The following is a 17,587-nucleotide window of genomic DNA, read 5'->3' on the forward strand; positions in this document are numbered from 1 at the left end:
CTCCTATGTACAAGAATATAACTACTATAATACTACTCCTATGTACAAGAATATAACTACTATAATACTACCTCCTATGTACAAGAATATAACTACTATAATACTACTCCTATGTACAAGAATATAACTACTATAATACTGCTCCTATGTACAAGAATATAACTACTATAATACTACTCCTATGTACTAGAATATAACTACTATAATACTACCTCCTATGTACAAGAATATAACTACTATAATACTACCTCCTATGTACAAGAATATAACTACTATAATACTACTCCTATGTACAAGAATATAACTACTATAATACTACTCCTATGTACAAGAATATAACTACTATAATACTACCTCCTATGTACAAGAATATAACTACTATAATACTACCTCCTATGTACATGAATATAACTACTATAATAATACTCCTATGTACAAGAATATAACTACTATAATACTGCTCCTATGTACTAGAATATAACTACTATAATACTACCTCCTATGTACAAGAATATAACTACTATAATACTACCTCCTATGTACAAGAATATAACTACTATAATACTACCTCCTATGTACAAGAATATAACTACTATAATACTACTCCTATGTACAAGAATATAACTACTATAATACTACTCCTATGTACAAGAATATAACTACTATAATACTACTCCTATGTACAAGAATATAACTACTATAATACTACTCCTATGTACAAGAATATAACTACTATAATAATGCTCCTATGTAAAAGAATATAACTAGTATAATACTACCTCCTATGTACAAGAATATAACTACTATAATACTACTCCTATGTACATGAATATAACTACTATAATACTACTCTTACGTAAGTGTCACTCTCTATAGATTAATCTGCAGAATAACAAGGCTCCTGTACTGTGTTGAATATGCAGCATTGTCATATTCAGTGTCTGATCTTCTCTATTGTCTTCTGCTTTTCTCTCTCTTGCCTGTACACATATCACAGGTCACAGTTCATACAGTGCTGTAATGCGTCTCATACTCTGCTGCTGACTCAGGAGAACAGTCCGTTCGGAGACGTCATTAAGTACGATGCAGAGAGAAGAACAAGAAATGTCACAGAGAGTCTCCATGTTCTGTTTCCAAAGGTAATGACATATATATATATATATATATATATATATATATATATATATATATATATACTAGAGGGAGGACCCGGCTTCGCACGGGTATATTACATTTTATGTTTGTGTAGTGGCCCCATAAGAATTGTCCAATTTTGCACTGGTGTATTGTGTATGTGGTTTGTGTGTATGTCCATAAGCGTCATGTGATTATGTGTATCTCATTTTGGATGTCAGTGAAAAACCTGTGATCAGTTGTTATGGATACCTGGAGTAAAGCTGTATCTAATCCTTCCCCGTGTAGTACTGTGTTTAGACTCAAGTATCTAATCCTTGTTGGTGTGGTACTGTTTGCAGATGCACATATCTAATCCTCCGGCGTGTGGTACTGTGTGCAGATGTGTGTATCTAATCCTCCCCTGTGTGGCATTGTGTGAAGAGGCGCGTATCTAATCCTCCGGTAAGTGAAACTGTGTGCAGACGTGCATATCTAATCTTACGTCATGTGGTACTATGTGCAGTTGCGCATATCTAATCTTCTGGCGTTGTGGTACCGTGTGCAGACAGGTGTATCTAATCCTCTGGCATGAGGTACTTTGTGCAGATGCGTGTATCTAATCCTCCCCAGTGTGGTACTGTGTGCTGAGACGCGTATCTAATTATCTGGCATGTGGTACTGTGTGCAGAGGCATGTATCTAATCCTCCAAAGTGTGGTACTGTGTGAAGAGGCGCGTATCTAATCCTACGGCGTGTGGAACTGTGTGTAGACACGCGTATCTAATCCTACAGCATGTGGTACTGTATGCAGACGCATGTATCTAATCCTATAGCGTGTACAACTGTGTGAAGACGTGCGTATCTCATCGTCTGGCATGTGAAACTGTAAGCAGACGCGTGTATCTAATCCTACGGCATGTAGTACTGTGTGCAGACGTGCTTATCTAATCCTCTGGTGTGTGGAACTGTGTGCAGATGTGCGTATCTAATCCTCCCTTGTGTGGTATTGTGTGAAAAGGCGCGTATCTAACCCTACGGCGTGTGTAACTGTGTGTAGACGTGTGTATCTAATCCTACAGCATGTGGTACTGTGTGCAGATGCGCGTATCTAATCCTCTGGCGTGTGGTACTGAGTGCTGAGATGCGTATCTAATTCTCTGGCTTGTGGTACTGTGTGCAGAGGCATATATCTAATCCTCCCCTGTGTGGTATTGTGTGAAGAGGCACATATCTAATCCTGAGGCATGTGGTACTTTGTGCAGATGCGCGTATCTAATCCTCCCCGTGTTGTACTGTGTGCTTATTTAATCCTACGGCGTGGGGAACTGTGTGTAGACACACATATCTAATCCTGCGGCATGTGGTACTGTGTGCAGATGTGCATATCTTACGCTCTGGTGTGTGGGACTGTGTGTAGACACGTGTATCTAATCCTATGGCGTGTACAACTGTCTGCAGACGTGCGTATCTAATCCTCTGGAGTGTGGAACTGTGTGTAGACGCGCGTATCTAATCCGACGACATGTGGTACTGTGTGCAGACGTGCATATCTTATCCTCTGGTGCGTGAAACTGTGTGCAGATGCGTGTATCCAATCCTTTGCCATGTGGTACTGTGTGCAGACGCATGTATCCAATCCCCCGGGGTGTGGTACTTTGTGCAGACGCGTGTATCTAATCCTTCGGCATGTGGAACTGTGTGCAGACGCACCTATCAAATCCTTCAGTGTGTGGAACTGTGTGCAGAAGTGCGTATTTAATCCTCTGGTGTGTGGGACTGTGTGCAGACCCGTGTATCTAATCCTCTGGCATGTGATACTGTGTGCTGATCTGTGTATCTAATCCTCTGATGCGTGTATCTCAGTTTGGATATCAGTGTTGTATTGTGCATGTGGAGTGACCGTGTGTATTGCAGTTGGAATATGAGTGAAAGACTTGCAGGTTTGTATTGGCTAAGGGGGGGGGGGGGCACTGTGTTTGGAATGCTGTATCTCAGCAACGGTACGTCCGAGCGAGTTGGAGTCTCATCTTAAACCTTCCCGGATACCTGAAGTATCTCTGTACCAAATTTGGTGAAGATCGGTCCAGTCGTTTGGTTCGCATTAGAGTACAGACAGACAGACAGACAGACAGATAGATAGATAGACAGACAGACAGACAGAAATTCATTTTTATAATATAGGGAGATATACCCAGGTTATACCGGCTGTACATTTATCATTATATACAGTATATACCCAGGTTATACCGGCTGTACATCTATAATTATATACAGTATATACCCAGGTTACACCGGCCGTACGTATATAATTATATACAGTATATACCCAGGTTATACCAGCTGTACATATATAATTATATACAGTATATACCCAGGATATATCGGCTGTACATATATAATTATATACAGTATATACCCAGGTTATACCGGCTGTACATATATAATTATATACAGTATATACCCAGGTTATACCGGCTGTACATATATAATTATATACAGTATATACCCAGGTTATACCGGCTGTACATATATAATTATATACAGTATATACCCAGGTTATACCAGCTGTACATATATAATTATATACAGTATATACCCAGGTTATACCGGCTGTACATATATAATTATATACAGTATATACCCAGGTTATACCGGCTGTACACATATAATTATATACAGTACTAGAGGGAGGACCCGGCTTCGCACGGGTATATTACATGTTATGTTTGTGTAGTGGCCCCATAAGAATTGTCCAATTTTGCACTGGTGTATTGTGTATGTGGTTTGTGTGTATGTCCATAAGCGTCATGTGATTATGTGTATCTCATTTTGGATATCAGTGAAAAACCTGTGATCAGTTGTTATGGATACCTGGAGTAAAGCTGTATCTAATCCTTCCCCATGCAGTACTGTGTTTAGACACAAGTATCTAATCCTTGTTGGTGTGGTACTGTGTACAGATGTGTGTATCTAATCCTCCCCCATGTGGCATTGTGTGAAGAGGCACGTATCTAATCCTCCGGTAAATGAAACTGTGTGCAGACGTGCATATCTAATCTTACAGCATGTGGTACTATGTGCAGACGCGTGTATCTAATCCTCTGGCGTGTGGTACTGTGTGCAGACAGGTGTATCTAATCCCTGGTGTGTGGTACTGTGTGCAGACGCGCGTATCTAATCCTCCAAAGTGTGGTACTGTATTCAGACGCATGTATCTAATCCTCCCCTGTGTGGTATTGTGTGAAGAGGCGCGTATCTAATCCTTTGGCGTGTGGAACTGTGTGTAGACGCGCGTATCTAATCCTACAGCATGTGGTACTGTGTGCAGATGTGTGTATCTAATCTTATGGCGTGTATAACTGTGTGCAGACGTGCGTATCTAATCCTCTGGAGTGTGGAACTGTATGTAGATGCGTGTATCTAATCCTACGGCATGTGGTACTCTGTGCAGACGTGTGTATCTAATCCTATGGCGTGTACAACTGTGTGAAGACACGTGTATCTAATCCTCCCCTGTGTGGTATTGTGTGAAGAGGTGCGTATCTAATCCTATGGCGTGTGGAACAGTGTGTAGACGCGCGTATCCAATCCCCCGACATGTGGTACTGTGTGCAGACGTGCGTATCTAATCCTATGGCATGTGGTACTGTGTGTAGACGCGCGTATCCAATCCCCCGGCATGTGGTACTGTGTGTAGACGCGCGTATCTAATCCTCCCCCGTGTGGTACTGTGTGCAGACACGTGTATCTAATCCTCCCCCGTGTGATACTGTGTGCAGAAACGCGTATCTAATTCTCTGGCTTGTGTTATTGTGTCCAGAGGCATGTATCTAATCTTCCAAAGTGTGGTACTGTGTGCACACACACGTATCTAATCCTCCCTTGTGTGGTATTGTGTGAAGAGGCGCATATCTAATCCTTTGGTGTGTGTAACTATGTGTAGACGCGTGTATCTAATCCTATGGCATGTGATACTGTGTGTAGACGCGCATATCTAATCCTCCCCCGTGTGATACTGTGTGCTGAGACGCGTATCTAATTCTCTGGCTTGTGGTACTGTGTGCAGAGGCATGCATCTAATCCTCCAAACTGTGGTACTGTGTTCACACACACGTATCTAATCCTCCCCTGTGTGGTATTGTGTGAAGAGGCGCGTATCTAATCCTTCCACTTGTGGAACTATGTGTAGACGCGCGTATCTAATCCTACTGCATGTGGTACTGTGTGCAGACGCGTGTATCTAATCCTATGGTGTGTACAACTGTGTGCAGACGCGCGTATCTAATCCTCTGGAGTGTGGAACTGTATGTAGACGCGCGTATCTAATCCTACGGCATGTGGTACTCTGTGCAGACGCGTGTATCTAATCCTATGGCGTGTACAACTGTGTGAAGAAACGTGTATCTAATCCTCCCCTGTGTGGTATTGTGTGAAGAGGCGCGTATCTAATCCTATGGCGTGTGGAACAGTGTGTAGACGCGCGTATCCAATCCCCCGGCATGTGGTACTGTGTGCAGACGCGCGTATCTAATCCTATGGCATGTGGTACTGTGTGTAGACGCGCGTATCTAATCCTCCCCCGTGTGGTACTGTGTGCAGACGCGTATCTAATTCTCTGGCTTGTGGTACTGTGTGCAGAGGCATGCATCTAATCCTCCAAACTGTGGTACTGTGTTCACACACACGTATCTAATCCTCCCCTGTGTGGTATTGTGTAAAGAGGCGCGTATCTAATCCTTCCACTTGTGGAACTATGTGTAGACGCGCGTATCTAATCCTACTGCATGTGGTACTGTGTGCAGACGCGTGTATCTAATCCTATGGTGTGTACAACTGTGTGCAGACGCGCGTATCTAATCCTCTGGAGTGTGGAACTGTATGTAGACGCGCGTATCTAATCCTACGGCATGTGGTACTCTGTGCAGACGCGTGTATCTAATCCTATGGCGTGTACAACTGTGTGAAGAAACGTGTATCTAATCCTCCCCTGTGTGGTATTGTGTGAAGAGGCGCGTATCTAATCCTATGGCGTGTGGAACAGTGTGTAGACGCGCGTATCCAATCCCCCGGCATGTGGTACTGTGTGCAGACGCGCGTATCTAATCCTATGGCATGTGTTACTGTGTGTAGACGCGCGTATCTAATCCTCCCCCGTGTGGTACTGTGTGCAGACGCGCGTATCTAATCCTCCCCTGTGTGGTACTGTCTGCAGACGCGTGTATCTAATCCTCCCCCATATGGTACTGTGTGCAGATGCGCATATCTAATCCTCCCCCGTGTGGTAATGTGTGGGGAGACGCGTATCTAATTCTCTGACTTGTGGTACTGTTTGCAGAGGCATGTATCTAATCCTCCAAAGTGTGGCACTGTGTGCACACACACGTATCTAATCCTCCCCTGTGTGATATTGTGTGAAGAGGCGCGTATCTAATCCTTCGGCTTGTGGAACTATGTGTAGATGCGCGTATCTAATCCTTTGGCATGTGGAACGTGTGCAGATGCGCGTATCAAATCCTTCAGTGTGTGGAACTGTGTGCAGAAGTGCGTATCTAATCCTCTGGTGTGTGGGACTGTGTGCAGACCCATTTATCTAATTCTACGGCATGTGATACTGTGTGTAGACGCGCGTATCTAATCCTATGGCGTGTACAACTGTGTGAAGACACGTGTATCTAATCCTCCCCTGTGTGGTATTGTGTGAAGAGGCGCGTATCTAATCCTACGGTGTGTGGAACTGTGTGTAGTGGTGTGTATCCAATCCCCCGGCATGTGGTACTGTGTGCAGACGCACGTATCTAATCCCCCGGCATGTGGTACTGTGTGCAGACGCGCGTATCCAATCCCCCGGCATGTGGTACTGTGTGCAGACGCGCGTATCTAATCTTATGGCATGTGGTACTGTGTGCAGAGGCATGTATCTAATCCTCCCCTGTGTGGTATTGTGTGAAGAGGCGCGTATCTAATCCTACGGCGTGTGGAACTGTGTGTAGACGCGTGTATCCAATCCCCCGGCATGTGGTACTGTGTGTAGACGCGTGTATCCAATCCCCCGGCATGTGGTACTGTGTGCAGGCGCGCGTATCTAATCCTATGGCATGTGGTACTGTGTGCACACACACATATCTAATCCTCCCCTGTGTGGTATTGTGTGAAGAGGCGCGTATCTAATCCTTCGGCGTGTGGAACTATGTGTAGACACGCGTATCTAATCCTACTGCGTGTGGTACTGTGTGCAGATGCGTGTATCTAATCATCTGGAGTGTGGAACTGTGTGTAGACGCATGTATCTAATCCTAAGGCCTGTGGTACTCTGTGCAGACGCATGTATCTAATCCTATGGCGTGTACAAATATGTGCAGATGCGCGTATCTAATCCTCTGGAGTGTGGAACTGTGTGTAGACGCCTGTATCTAATCCTTCGGCATGTGGAACCGTGTGCAGACGCACTTATCAAATCCTTCAGTGTGTGGAACTGTGTGCAGAAGTGCGTATTTAATCCTCTGGCGTGTGATACTGTGTGCTGATCTGTGTATCTAATCCTATGGCGTGTACAACTGTGTGAAGACACGTGTATCTAATCCTCCCCTGTGTGGTAGTGTGAAGAGGCGCGTATCTAATCCTACGGCATATGGTACTGTGTGCAGACGCGTGTATCTAATCCTATGGCGTGTACAACTGTGTGAAGACACGTGTATTTAATCCTCCCCTGTGTGGTATTGTGTGAAGAGGCGCGTATCTAATCCTACGGCATGTGGTACTGTGTGCAGACGCGTGTATCTAATCCTATGGCATGTACAACTGTGTGAAGACACGTGTATCTAATCCTCCCCTGTGTGGTATTGTGTGTAGACGCGTGTATCCAATCCCCCGGCATGTGGTACTGTGTGCAGACGCGCGTATGTAATCCTATGGCATGTGGTACTGTGTGTAGACACGCGTATCTAATCCTCTGGAGTGTGGAACTGTGTGTAGACGCCTGTATCTAATCCTTCGGCATGTGGAACCGTGTGCAGACGCGTGTATCTAATCCTTCAGTTTGTGGAACTGTGTGCAGAAGTGCGTATTTAATCCTCTGGTGTGTGGAACTGTGTGCAGACCCGTGTATCTAATCCTGTGGCGTGTGATACTGTGTGCTGATCTGTGTATCTAATCCTCTGATGCGTGTATCTCAGTTTGGATATCAGTGTTGTATTGTGCATGTGGAGTGACCATGTGTATTGCAGTTGGAATATGAGTGAAAGTCTTGCAGGTTTGTATTGGCTAAGGGGGGGGGGGCACTGTATTTGGAATGCTGTATCTCAGCAATGGTACGTCCGAGCGAGTTGGAGTCTCGTCTTAAACCTTCCCGGATACCTGAAGTATCTCTGTACCAAATTTGGTGAAGATCGGTCCAGCCGTTTGGTTCGCATTAGAGAACAGACAGACAGACAGAAATTCATTTTTATAATATAGGGAGATATATATATTAGCTTTGCACGGGTATATGTCATTTTTTGTTTGTGTAGGGGCCACAAAAGAATTGTCCAGTTTTGCACTGGTGTATTGTGTTTGTCATTTCTGTGTGTGTCAATAATCGTCATGTGATCTTGTGTATCTCAGTTTGGATATCAGTGGAAATCCTGCGATTGGTTGTTATGGAGACCTGGAGTAAAGCTGTGTGTATGTGACCTTGTGTAACAGTGTCATCCAGAGCGTCCTGCCCCATTAAAGCTGATCTACAGCAGTGAAGAAAAATCGCTGGGTTGCTATGGAAACCTGGCTCTGATGTGTGGTACTGTGTGCTGAGCTACGTATCTAATCCTCCAACGTGTGATACTGTGTGCTGAGCTGTGTATGTAATCTTTGGACATGTGGAACTTTGTGCTGAGCTGTGTATCTAATCCTCCAATGTGTGATATAGTGTTTCTGAGATGTATCTAATCCTCTGACGTTTGATACTGTGTGCTTAACTGTGTATCAAATCTTCCAACGTGTGATACTCCGTGCTGAGCTGTGTATCTAATCTTCTGATGGTTGGATATCAGAGTTGGACACACCTGGAGTAATGCTGTGTGCATGTGGAGTGACCGTGTGTATGGCACTTGGAATATGAGTGAAAGACTTGCAGTTTTGTATTGACTAATGCAGGTCATTGTTTTGGTAATGGACATGTACATACATACTACATATCTGTACATACAGGTGAGCTATACATACATACTACATATCTGTACATACAGGTGAGCTATACATACATACTACATATCTGTACATACAGGTGAGCTATACATACATACTACATATCTGTACATACAGGTGAGCTATACATACATACTACATATCTGTACATACAGGTGAGGACATATACATACATACTACATATCTGCACATACAGATGAGCTATACATACAAACTACATATCTATACATACAGGTGAGGACATATACATACAAACTACATATCTATACATACAGGTGATGACATATACATATTACATATCTGTACATACAGGTGATGTATATACTTCAGTTCTCTAGTCATACATGCACAGGTATTTACATACACACGTCTATACTTCCATGTATACTGTACATATATACTCTCGGCTTTTGTTAAGTATTTCTATGTGACTTTTTGCTGCGGAGTGTTTTACATAGAAGTGGGTATTCCTGTGTATTACTGGATGGGTTTGTTACCAATTTCAGATTCACATGATCCACATCACAGGCCTCACACATCACCTGATACACATCACAGACCACACACGTCACCTGATACACGTCACAGGCCGCACACATCACCTGATACACGTCACAGGCCTCACACATCACCTGATACACATCACAGACCACACACGTCACCTGATACACATCACAGGCCGCACACATCACCTGATACACGTCACAGGCCTCACACATCACCTGATACACATCACAGACCACACACGTCACCTGATACACGTCACAGGCCGCACACATCACCTGATACACGTCACAGGCCTCACACATCACCTGATACACATCACAGACCACACACGTCACCTGATACATGTCACAGGCCGCACACATCACCTGATACATGTCACAGGCCGCACACATCACCTCATACACATCACAGACCACACACGTCACCTGATACACGTCACAGGCCGCACACATCACCTGATACACATCACAGGCCTCACACATCACCTGATACACATCACAGACCACACACGTCACCTGATACACGTCACAGGCCGCACACATCACCTGATACACGTCACAGGCCTCACACATCACCTGATACACATCACAGACCACACACGTCACCTGATACATGTCACAGGCCGCACACATCACCTGATACACGTCACAGGCCACACACATCACCTCATACACATCACAGACCACACACGTCACCTGATACACGTCACAGGCCGCACACATCACCTGATATACGTCACAGGCCGCACACGTCACCTGATACACGTCACAGACTGCATACATCACCTCATCCATGTCATGGGCCGCACACATCACCTGATACACGTCACAGGCCGCACACATCACCTGATACACGTCACAGGCCGCACACATCACCTGATACACGTCACAGGCTGCACACATCACCTGATACACGTCACAGGCCGCACACATCACCTCATACACATCACAGGCTGCACACATCACCTGATACACGTCGCAGGCCGCACAAATCACCGGATACACGTCACAGGCTGCACACATCACCTGATACACGTCACAGGCCGCACACATCACCTGATACACGTCACAGGCTGCACACATCACCTGATACATGTCGCAGGCCGCACACACCACCTGATACACGTCACAGGCCGCACACATCACCTGATACACGTCACAGGCCGCACACATCACCTGATACACGTCGCAGGCCGCACCATCACCTGATACACGTCACAGGCCGCACACATCACCTGATACACGTCACAGGCCGCACACATCACCTGATACACATCACAGGCCGCACACATCACCTGATACACGTCACAGGTCACACACATCACCTGATACACATCACAGACCACACACGTCACCTGTTACACGTCACAGGCTGCACACATCACCTGATACACATCACAGGCCGCACACATCACCTGATACACGTCACAGGTCACACACATCACCTGATACACATCACAGACCACACACGTCACCTGTTACACGTCACAGGCTGCACACATCACCTGATACACATCACAGGCCGCACACATCACCTGATACACGTCACAGGTCACACACATCACCTGATACACGTCACAGGCCGCACACGTCATCTGATTCACGTCACAGGCCGCACACGTCACCTGATACACATCACAGACCACACACGTCACCTGTTACACGTCACAGGCTGCACACATCACCTGATACACGTCACAGGCCGCACACATCACCTGATACACGTCACAGGCCACACACATCACCTGATACACATCACAGGCCGCACACGTCACCTGATACACATCACAGACCACACACGTCACCTGTTACACGTCACAGGCTGCACACATCACCTGATACACGTCACAGGCCGCACAAATCACCGGATACACGTCACAGGCTGCACACATCACCTGATACACGTCACAGGCCGCACACATCACCTGATACACGTCACAGGCTGCACACATCACCTGATACATGTCGCAGGCCGCACACACCACCTGATACACGTCACAGGCCGCACACATCACCTGATACACGTCACAGGCCGCACACATCACCTGATACACGTCGCAGGCCGCACCATCACCTGATACACGTCACAGGCCGCACACATCACCTGATACACGTCACAGGCCGCACACATCACCTGATACACATCACAGGCCGCACACATCACCTGATACACGTCACAGGTCACACACATCACCTGATACACATCACAGACCACACACGTCACCTGTTACACGTCACAGGCTGCACACATCACCTGATACACATCACAGGCCGCACACATCACCTGATACACGTCACAGGTCACACACATCACCTGATACACATCACAGACCACACACGTCACCTGTTACACGTCACAGGCTGCACACATCACCTGATACACATCACAGGCCGCACACATCACCTGATACACGTCACAGGTCACACACATCACCTGATACACGTCACAGGCCGCACACGTCATCTGATTCACGTCACAGGCCGCACACGTCACCTGATACACATCACAGACCACACACGTCACCTGTTACACGTCACAGGCTGCACACATCACCTGATACACGTCACAGGCCGCACACATCACCTGATACACGTCACAGGCCACACACATCACCTGATACACATCACAGGCCACACACATCACCTGATACACATCACAGGCTGCACACATCACCTGATACACGTCACAGGCCGCACACATCACCTGATACACGTCACAGGCCGCACACATCACCTGATACACGTCACAGGCCGCACACATCACCTGATACACGTCACAGGCCGCACCATCACCTGATACACGTCACAGGCCGCACACATCACCTGATACACGTCACAGGCCGCACACATCACCTGATACACATCACAAGCCACACTCATCACCTGATACACAGCACAGGCCACACACATCACCTGATACACGTCACAGGCCGCACACATCACCTGATACACATCACAGGCCGCACACATCATCTGATACACGTCACAGGCCGCACACATCACCTGATACATGTCACAGGCCGCACACATCACCTGATACACGTCACAGGCCACACACATCACCTGATACACATCACAGGCCGCACACATCACCTGATACACGTCACAGGTCACACACATCACCTGATACACGTCACAGGCCGCACACGTCATCTGATTCACGTCACAGGCCGCACACGTCACCTGATACACATCACAGACCACACACGTCACCTGTTACACGTCACAGGCTGCACACATCACCTGATACACGTCACAGGCCGCACACATCACCTGATACACGTCACAGGCCACACACATCACCTGATACACATCACAGGCTGCACACATCACCTGATACACGTCACAGGCCGCACACATCACCTGATACACGTCACAGGCCACACACATCACCTGATACACATCACAGGCTGCACACATCACCTGATACACGTCACAGGCCGCACACATCACCTGATACACGTCACAGGCCACACACATCACCTGATACACATCACAGGCTGCACACATCACCTGATACACATCACAGACCACACACGTCACCTGATACACGTCACAGGCTGCACACATCACCTGATACACGTCACAGGCCGCACACATCACCTGATACACGTCACAGGCCACACACATCACCTGATACACATCACAGGCTGCACACATCACCTGATACACGTCACAGGCCGCACACATCACCTGATACACGTCACAGGCCACACACATCATCTGATACACATCACAGGCTGCATACATCATGAGCAGCTATTGATGCAGCTAAGAAGAGGAGAAGGAGGGCTGATTTTAGAAGAAGGGGCGTTGCTGTAAGCAGGCACAGGGTTTGTGCTTTTCCTTTTTGTGCTATCTTTTACTTCTTTCACCTCCTCCGGGTGATTCTTGGTTTTCTTTCACATTTACTGACATGCTTTGTCTCTTCTCACAGACGTCTCCCTTCACTGAGCCCATCAGACATTGTGCGGTGGTCGGTAATGGCGGCATCTTGAGGAACAGCTCATGTGGTGAGGACATTGACAAGGCAGACTTTGTCATCAGGTAAGAGTGGAGTAGTAAAACCATCGATCTGAGGTGTCTCCTGCGCTCCACTGGTGGCTCAGTCCCTAAGGCCGGTCCATGATTTCTTAGGCCCCGTTCTTTGTTTGGGTTTCTGTTTGGGGAGTTTGCATGGGGACCCCCTGAACAGAAGCCTATCTGTATAAAAAAGCATTTACCAAAGGAAATCCTTGGCGCCCATAGACTATAATGGGGTCCGTGTGGTTTCCACTCGGTCTCCACATGAAAAATGTGGAGAGAAAAGCGTTGCTTGCAGGACTTTTCTCTCCACATGTTTCATGCAGATAAGCGAATGGAATGGCCCTTACGTCTTATATTTGGTGATTTCTAAGCAGGTTTGGTCAAGTCTGGCCAAAGAGATAGGATTTTACTAAGTCTGTGTTCAGATTATTAATTTTTATTGAGGCTTATGGCAGTAATTTGAGGGACATAAACACAAGTAGCAACGGCATCGAGCAAAGTCCGGTCATACTGAGCGGTTACCAAAACAGTATCTATAAGCAGATGATGTAAAACACACGTGAAGCAGTCGTAAAAATAAGAAAGGTAGCAAAGTCACCCGAAATAAGACAGTGAGAGATGGGACAGTGCACTGGTAGGACGCCATAATAAGACAGTGAAGGATGGGACAGTGCACTGGTAGGACGCCATGATAAGACAGTAAAGGATGGGACAGTGCACTGGTAGGACGCCATGATAAGACAGTAAAGGATGGGACAGTGCACTGGTAGGACGCCATGATAAGACAGTAAGGGATGGGACAGTGCACTGGTAGGACGCCATGATAAGACAGTAAGGGATGGGACAGTGCACTGGTAGGACGCCATGATAAGACAGTAAGGGATGGGACAGTGCACTGGTAGGATGCCATGATAAGACAGTAAGGGATGGGAAAGTGCACTGGTAGGACTCCATGATAAGACAATAAGGGATGGGACAGTGCACTGGTAGGACACTAATATAAGACAGTAAGGGATGGGACAGTGCACTGGTAGGACGCCATGATAAGACAGTAAGGGATTGGACAGTGCACTGGTAGGACGCCATGATAAGACAGTAAAGGATGGGACAGTGCACTGGTAGGACGCCATGATAAGACAGTAAAGGATGGGGCAGTGCACTGGTAGGACGCCATGATAAGACAGTAAGGGATGGGACAGTGCACTTTTAGGACGCCATGATAAGACAGTAAGGGATGGGACAGTGCACTGGTAGGACGCCATGATAAGACAGTAAGGGATGGGGCAGTGCACTGGTAGGACGCCATGATAAGACAGTAAGGGATGGGACAGTGCACTGGTAGGACTCCATGATAAGACAATAAGGGATGGGACAGTGCACTGGTAGGACGCCATGATAAGACAGTAAGGGATGGGACAGTGCACTGGTAGGACGCCATGATAAGACAGTAAGGGATGGGACAGTGCACTGGTAGGACACTAATATAAGACAGTAAGGGATGGGACAGTGCACTGGTAGGACGCCATGATAAGACAGTAGGGGATTGGACAGTGCACTGGTAGGACGCCATGATAAGACAGTAAGGGATGGGACAATGCACTGGTAGGACGCCATGATAAGACAGTAAGGGATGGGACAGTGCACTTTTAGGACGCCATGATAAGACAGTAAGGGATAGGACAGTGCACTGGTAGGACGCCATGATAAGACAGTAAGGGATGGGACAGTGCACTGGTAGGACGCCATGATAAGACAGTAAGTAGCAACGGCATCGAGCAAAGTCCGGTCATACTGAGCGGTTACCAAAACAGTATCTATAAGCAGATGATGTAAAACACACGGGAAGCAGTCGTAAAAATAAGAAAGGTAGCAAAGTCACCCGAAATAAGACAGTGAGAGATGGGACAGTGCACTGGTAGGACGCCATGATAAGACAGTAAGGGATGGGACAGTGCACTGGTAGGACGCCATGATAAGACAGTAAGGGATGGGACAGTGCACTGGTAGGACGCCATGATAAGACAGTAAAGGATGGGACAGTGCACTGGTAGGACGCCATGATAAGACAGTAAAGGATGGGACAGTGCACTGGTAGGACGCCATGATAAGACAGTAAGGGATGGGACAGTGCACTGGTAGGACACCATGATAAGACAGTAAGGGATGGGACAGTACACTGGTAGGACGCCATGATAAGACAGTAAGGGATGGGACAGTGCACTGGTAGGACGCCATGATAAGACAGTAAAGGATGGGACAGTGCACTGGTAGGACGCCATGATAAGACAGTAAGGGATGGGACAGTGCACTGGTAGGACGCCATGATAAGACAGTAAGGGATGGGACAGTACACTGGTAGGACGCCATGATAAGACAGTAAGGGATGGGACAGTGCACTGGTAGGATGCCATGATAAGACAGTAAGGGATGGGAAAGTGCACTGGTAGGACTCCATGATAAGACAATAAGGGATGGGACAGTGCACTGGTAGGACACTAATATAAGACAGTAAGGGATGGGACAGTGCACTGGTAGGACGCCATGATAAGACAGTAAGGGATTGGACAGTGCACTGGTAGGACGCCATGATAAGACAGTAAAGGATGGGACAGTGCACTGGTAGGACGCCATGATAAGACAGTAAAGGATGGGGCAGTGCACTGGTAGGACGCCATGATAAGACAGTAAAGGATGGGACAGTGCACTGGTAGGACGCCATGATAAGACAGTAAGGGATGGGACAGTGCACTTTTAGGACGCCATGATAAGACAGTAAGGGATGGGACAGTGCACTGGTAGGACGCCATGATAAGACAGTAAGGGATGGGGCAGTGCACTGGTAGGACGCCATGATAAGACAGTAAGGGATGGGACAGTGCACTGGTAGGACTCCATGATAAGACAGTAAGGGATGGGACAGTGCACTGGTAGGACGCCATGATAAGACAGTAAGGGATGGGACAGTGCACTGGTAGGACGCCATGATAAGACAGTAAGGGATGGGACAGTGCACTGGTAGGACACTAATATAAGACAGTAAGGGATGGGACAGTGCACTGGTAGGACGCCATGATAAGACAGTAAGGGATGGGACAGTGCACTGGTAGGACGCCATGATAAGACAGTAAGGGATGGGACAGTGCACTGGTAGGACACTAATATAAGACAGTAAGGGATGGGACAGTGCACTGGTAGGACGCCATGATAAGACAGTAAGGGATTGGACAGTGCACTGGTAGGACGCCATGATAAGACAGTAAGGGATGGGACAATGCACTGGTAGGACGCCATGATAAGACAGTAAGGGATGGGACAGTGCACTTTTAGGACGCCATGATAAGACAGTAAGGGATAGGACAGTGCACTGGTAGGACGCCATGATAAGACAGTAAGGGATGGGACAGTGCACTGGTAGGACGCCATGATAAGACAGTAAGTAGCAACGGCATCGAGCAAAGTCCGGTCATACTGAGCGGTTACCAAAACAGTATCTATAAGCAGATGATGTAAAACACAAGGGAAGCAGTCGTAAAAATAAGAAAGGTAGCAAAGTCACCCGAAATAAGACAGTGAGAGATGGGACAGTGCACTGGTAGGACGCCATGAAAAGACAGTAAGGGATGGGACAGTGCACTGGTAGGACGCCATGAAAAGACAGTAAGGGATGGGACAGTGCACTGGTAGGACGCCATGATAAGACAGTAAAGGATGGGACAGTGCACTGGTAGGACGCCATGATAAGACAGTAAAGGATGGGACAG

The 17,587-nt window shown here is 47.0% G+C and overlaps 1 protein-coding gene across 1 annotated transcript in view; it reads left to right on the plus strand.

Annotated features, from left to right (window-relative positions):
- The window catches only part of LOC142202308 (alpha-N-acetylneuraminide alpha-2,8-sialyltransferase-like), an 83,483-nt gene that overhangs the window by 36,524 nt on the left and 29,372 nt on the right, over positions 1-17,587 (plus strand). Inside the window, exons 4-5 of the mRNA XM_075272372.1 lie at positions 998-1,139; positions 13,738-13,847. Of these exons, the coding sequence (XP_075128473.1) occupies positions 998-1,139; positions 13,738-13,847 (252 nt within the window). The remainder of the gene's footprint in view (positions 1-997; positions 1,140-13,737; positions 13,848-17,587) is intronic.

This window comes from Leptodactylus fuscus, chromosome 5 (genome assembly GCF_031893055.1).
Source record: "Leptodactylus fuscus isolate aLepFus1 chromosome 5, aLepFus1.hap2, whole genome shotgun sequence".
Lineage (NCBI taxonomy): Eukaryota > Metazoa > Chordata > Amphibia > Anura > Leptodactylidae > Leptodactylus > Leptodactylus fuscus.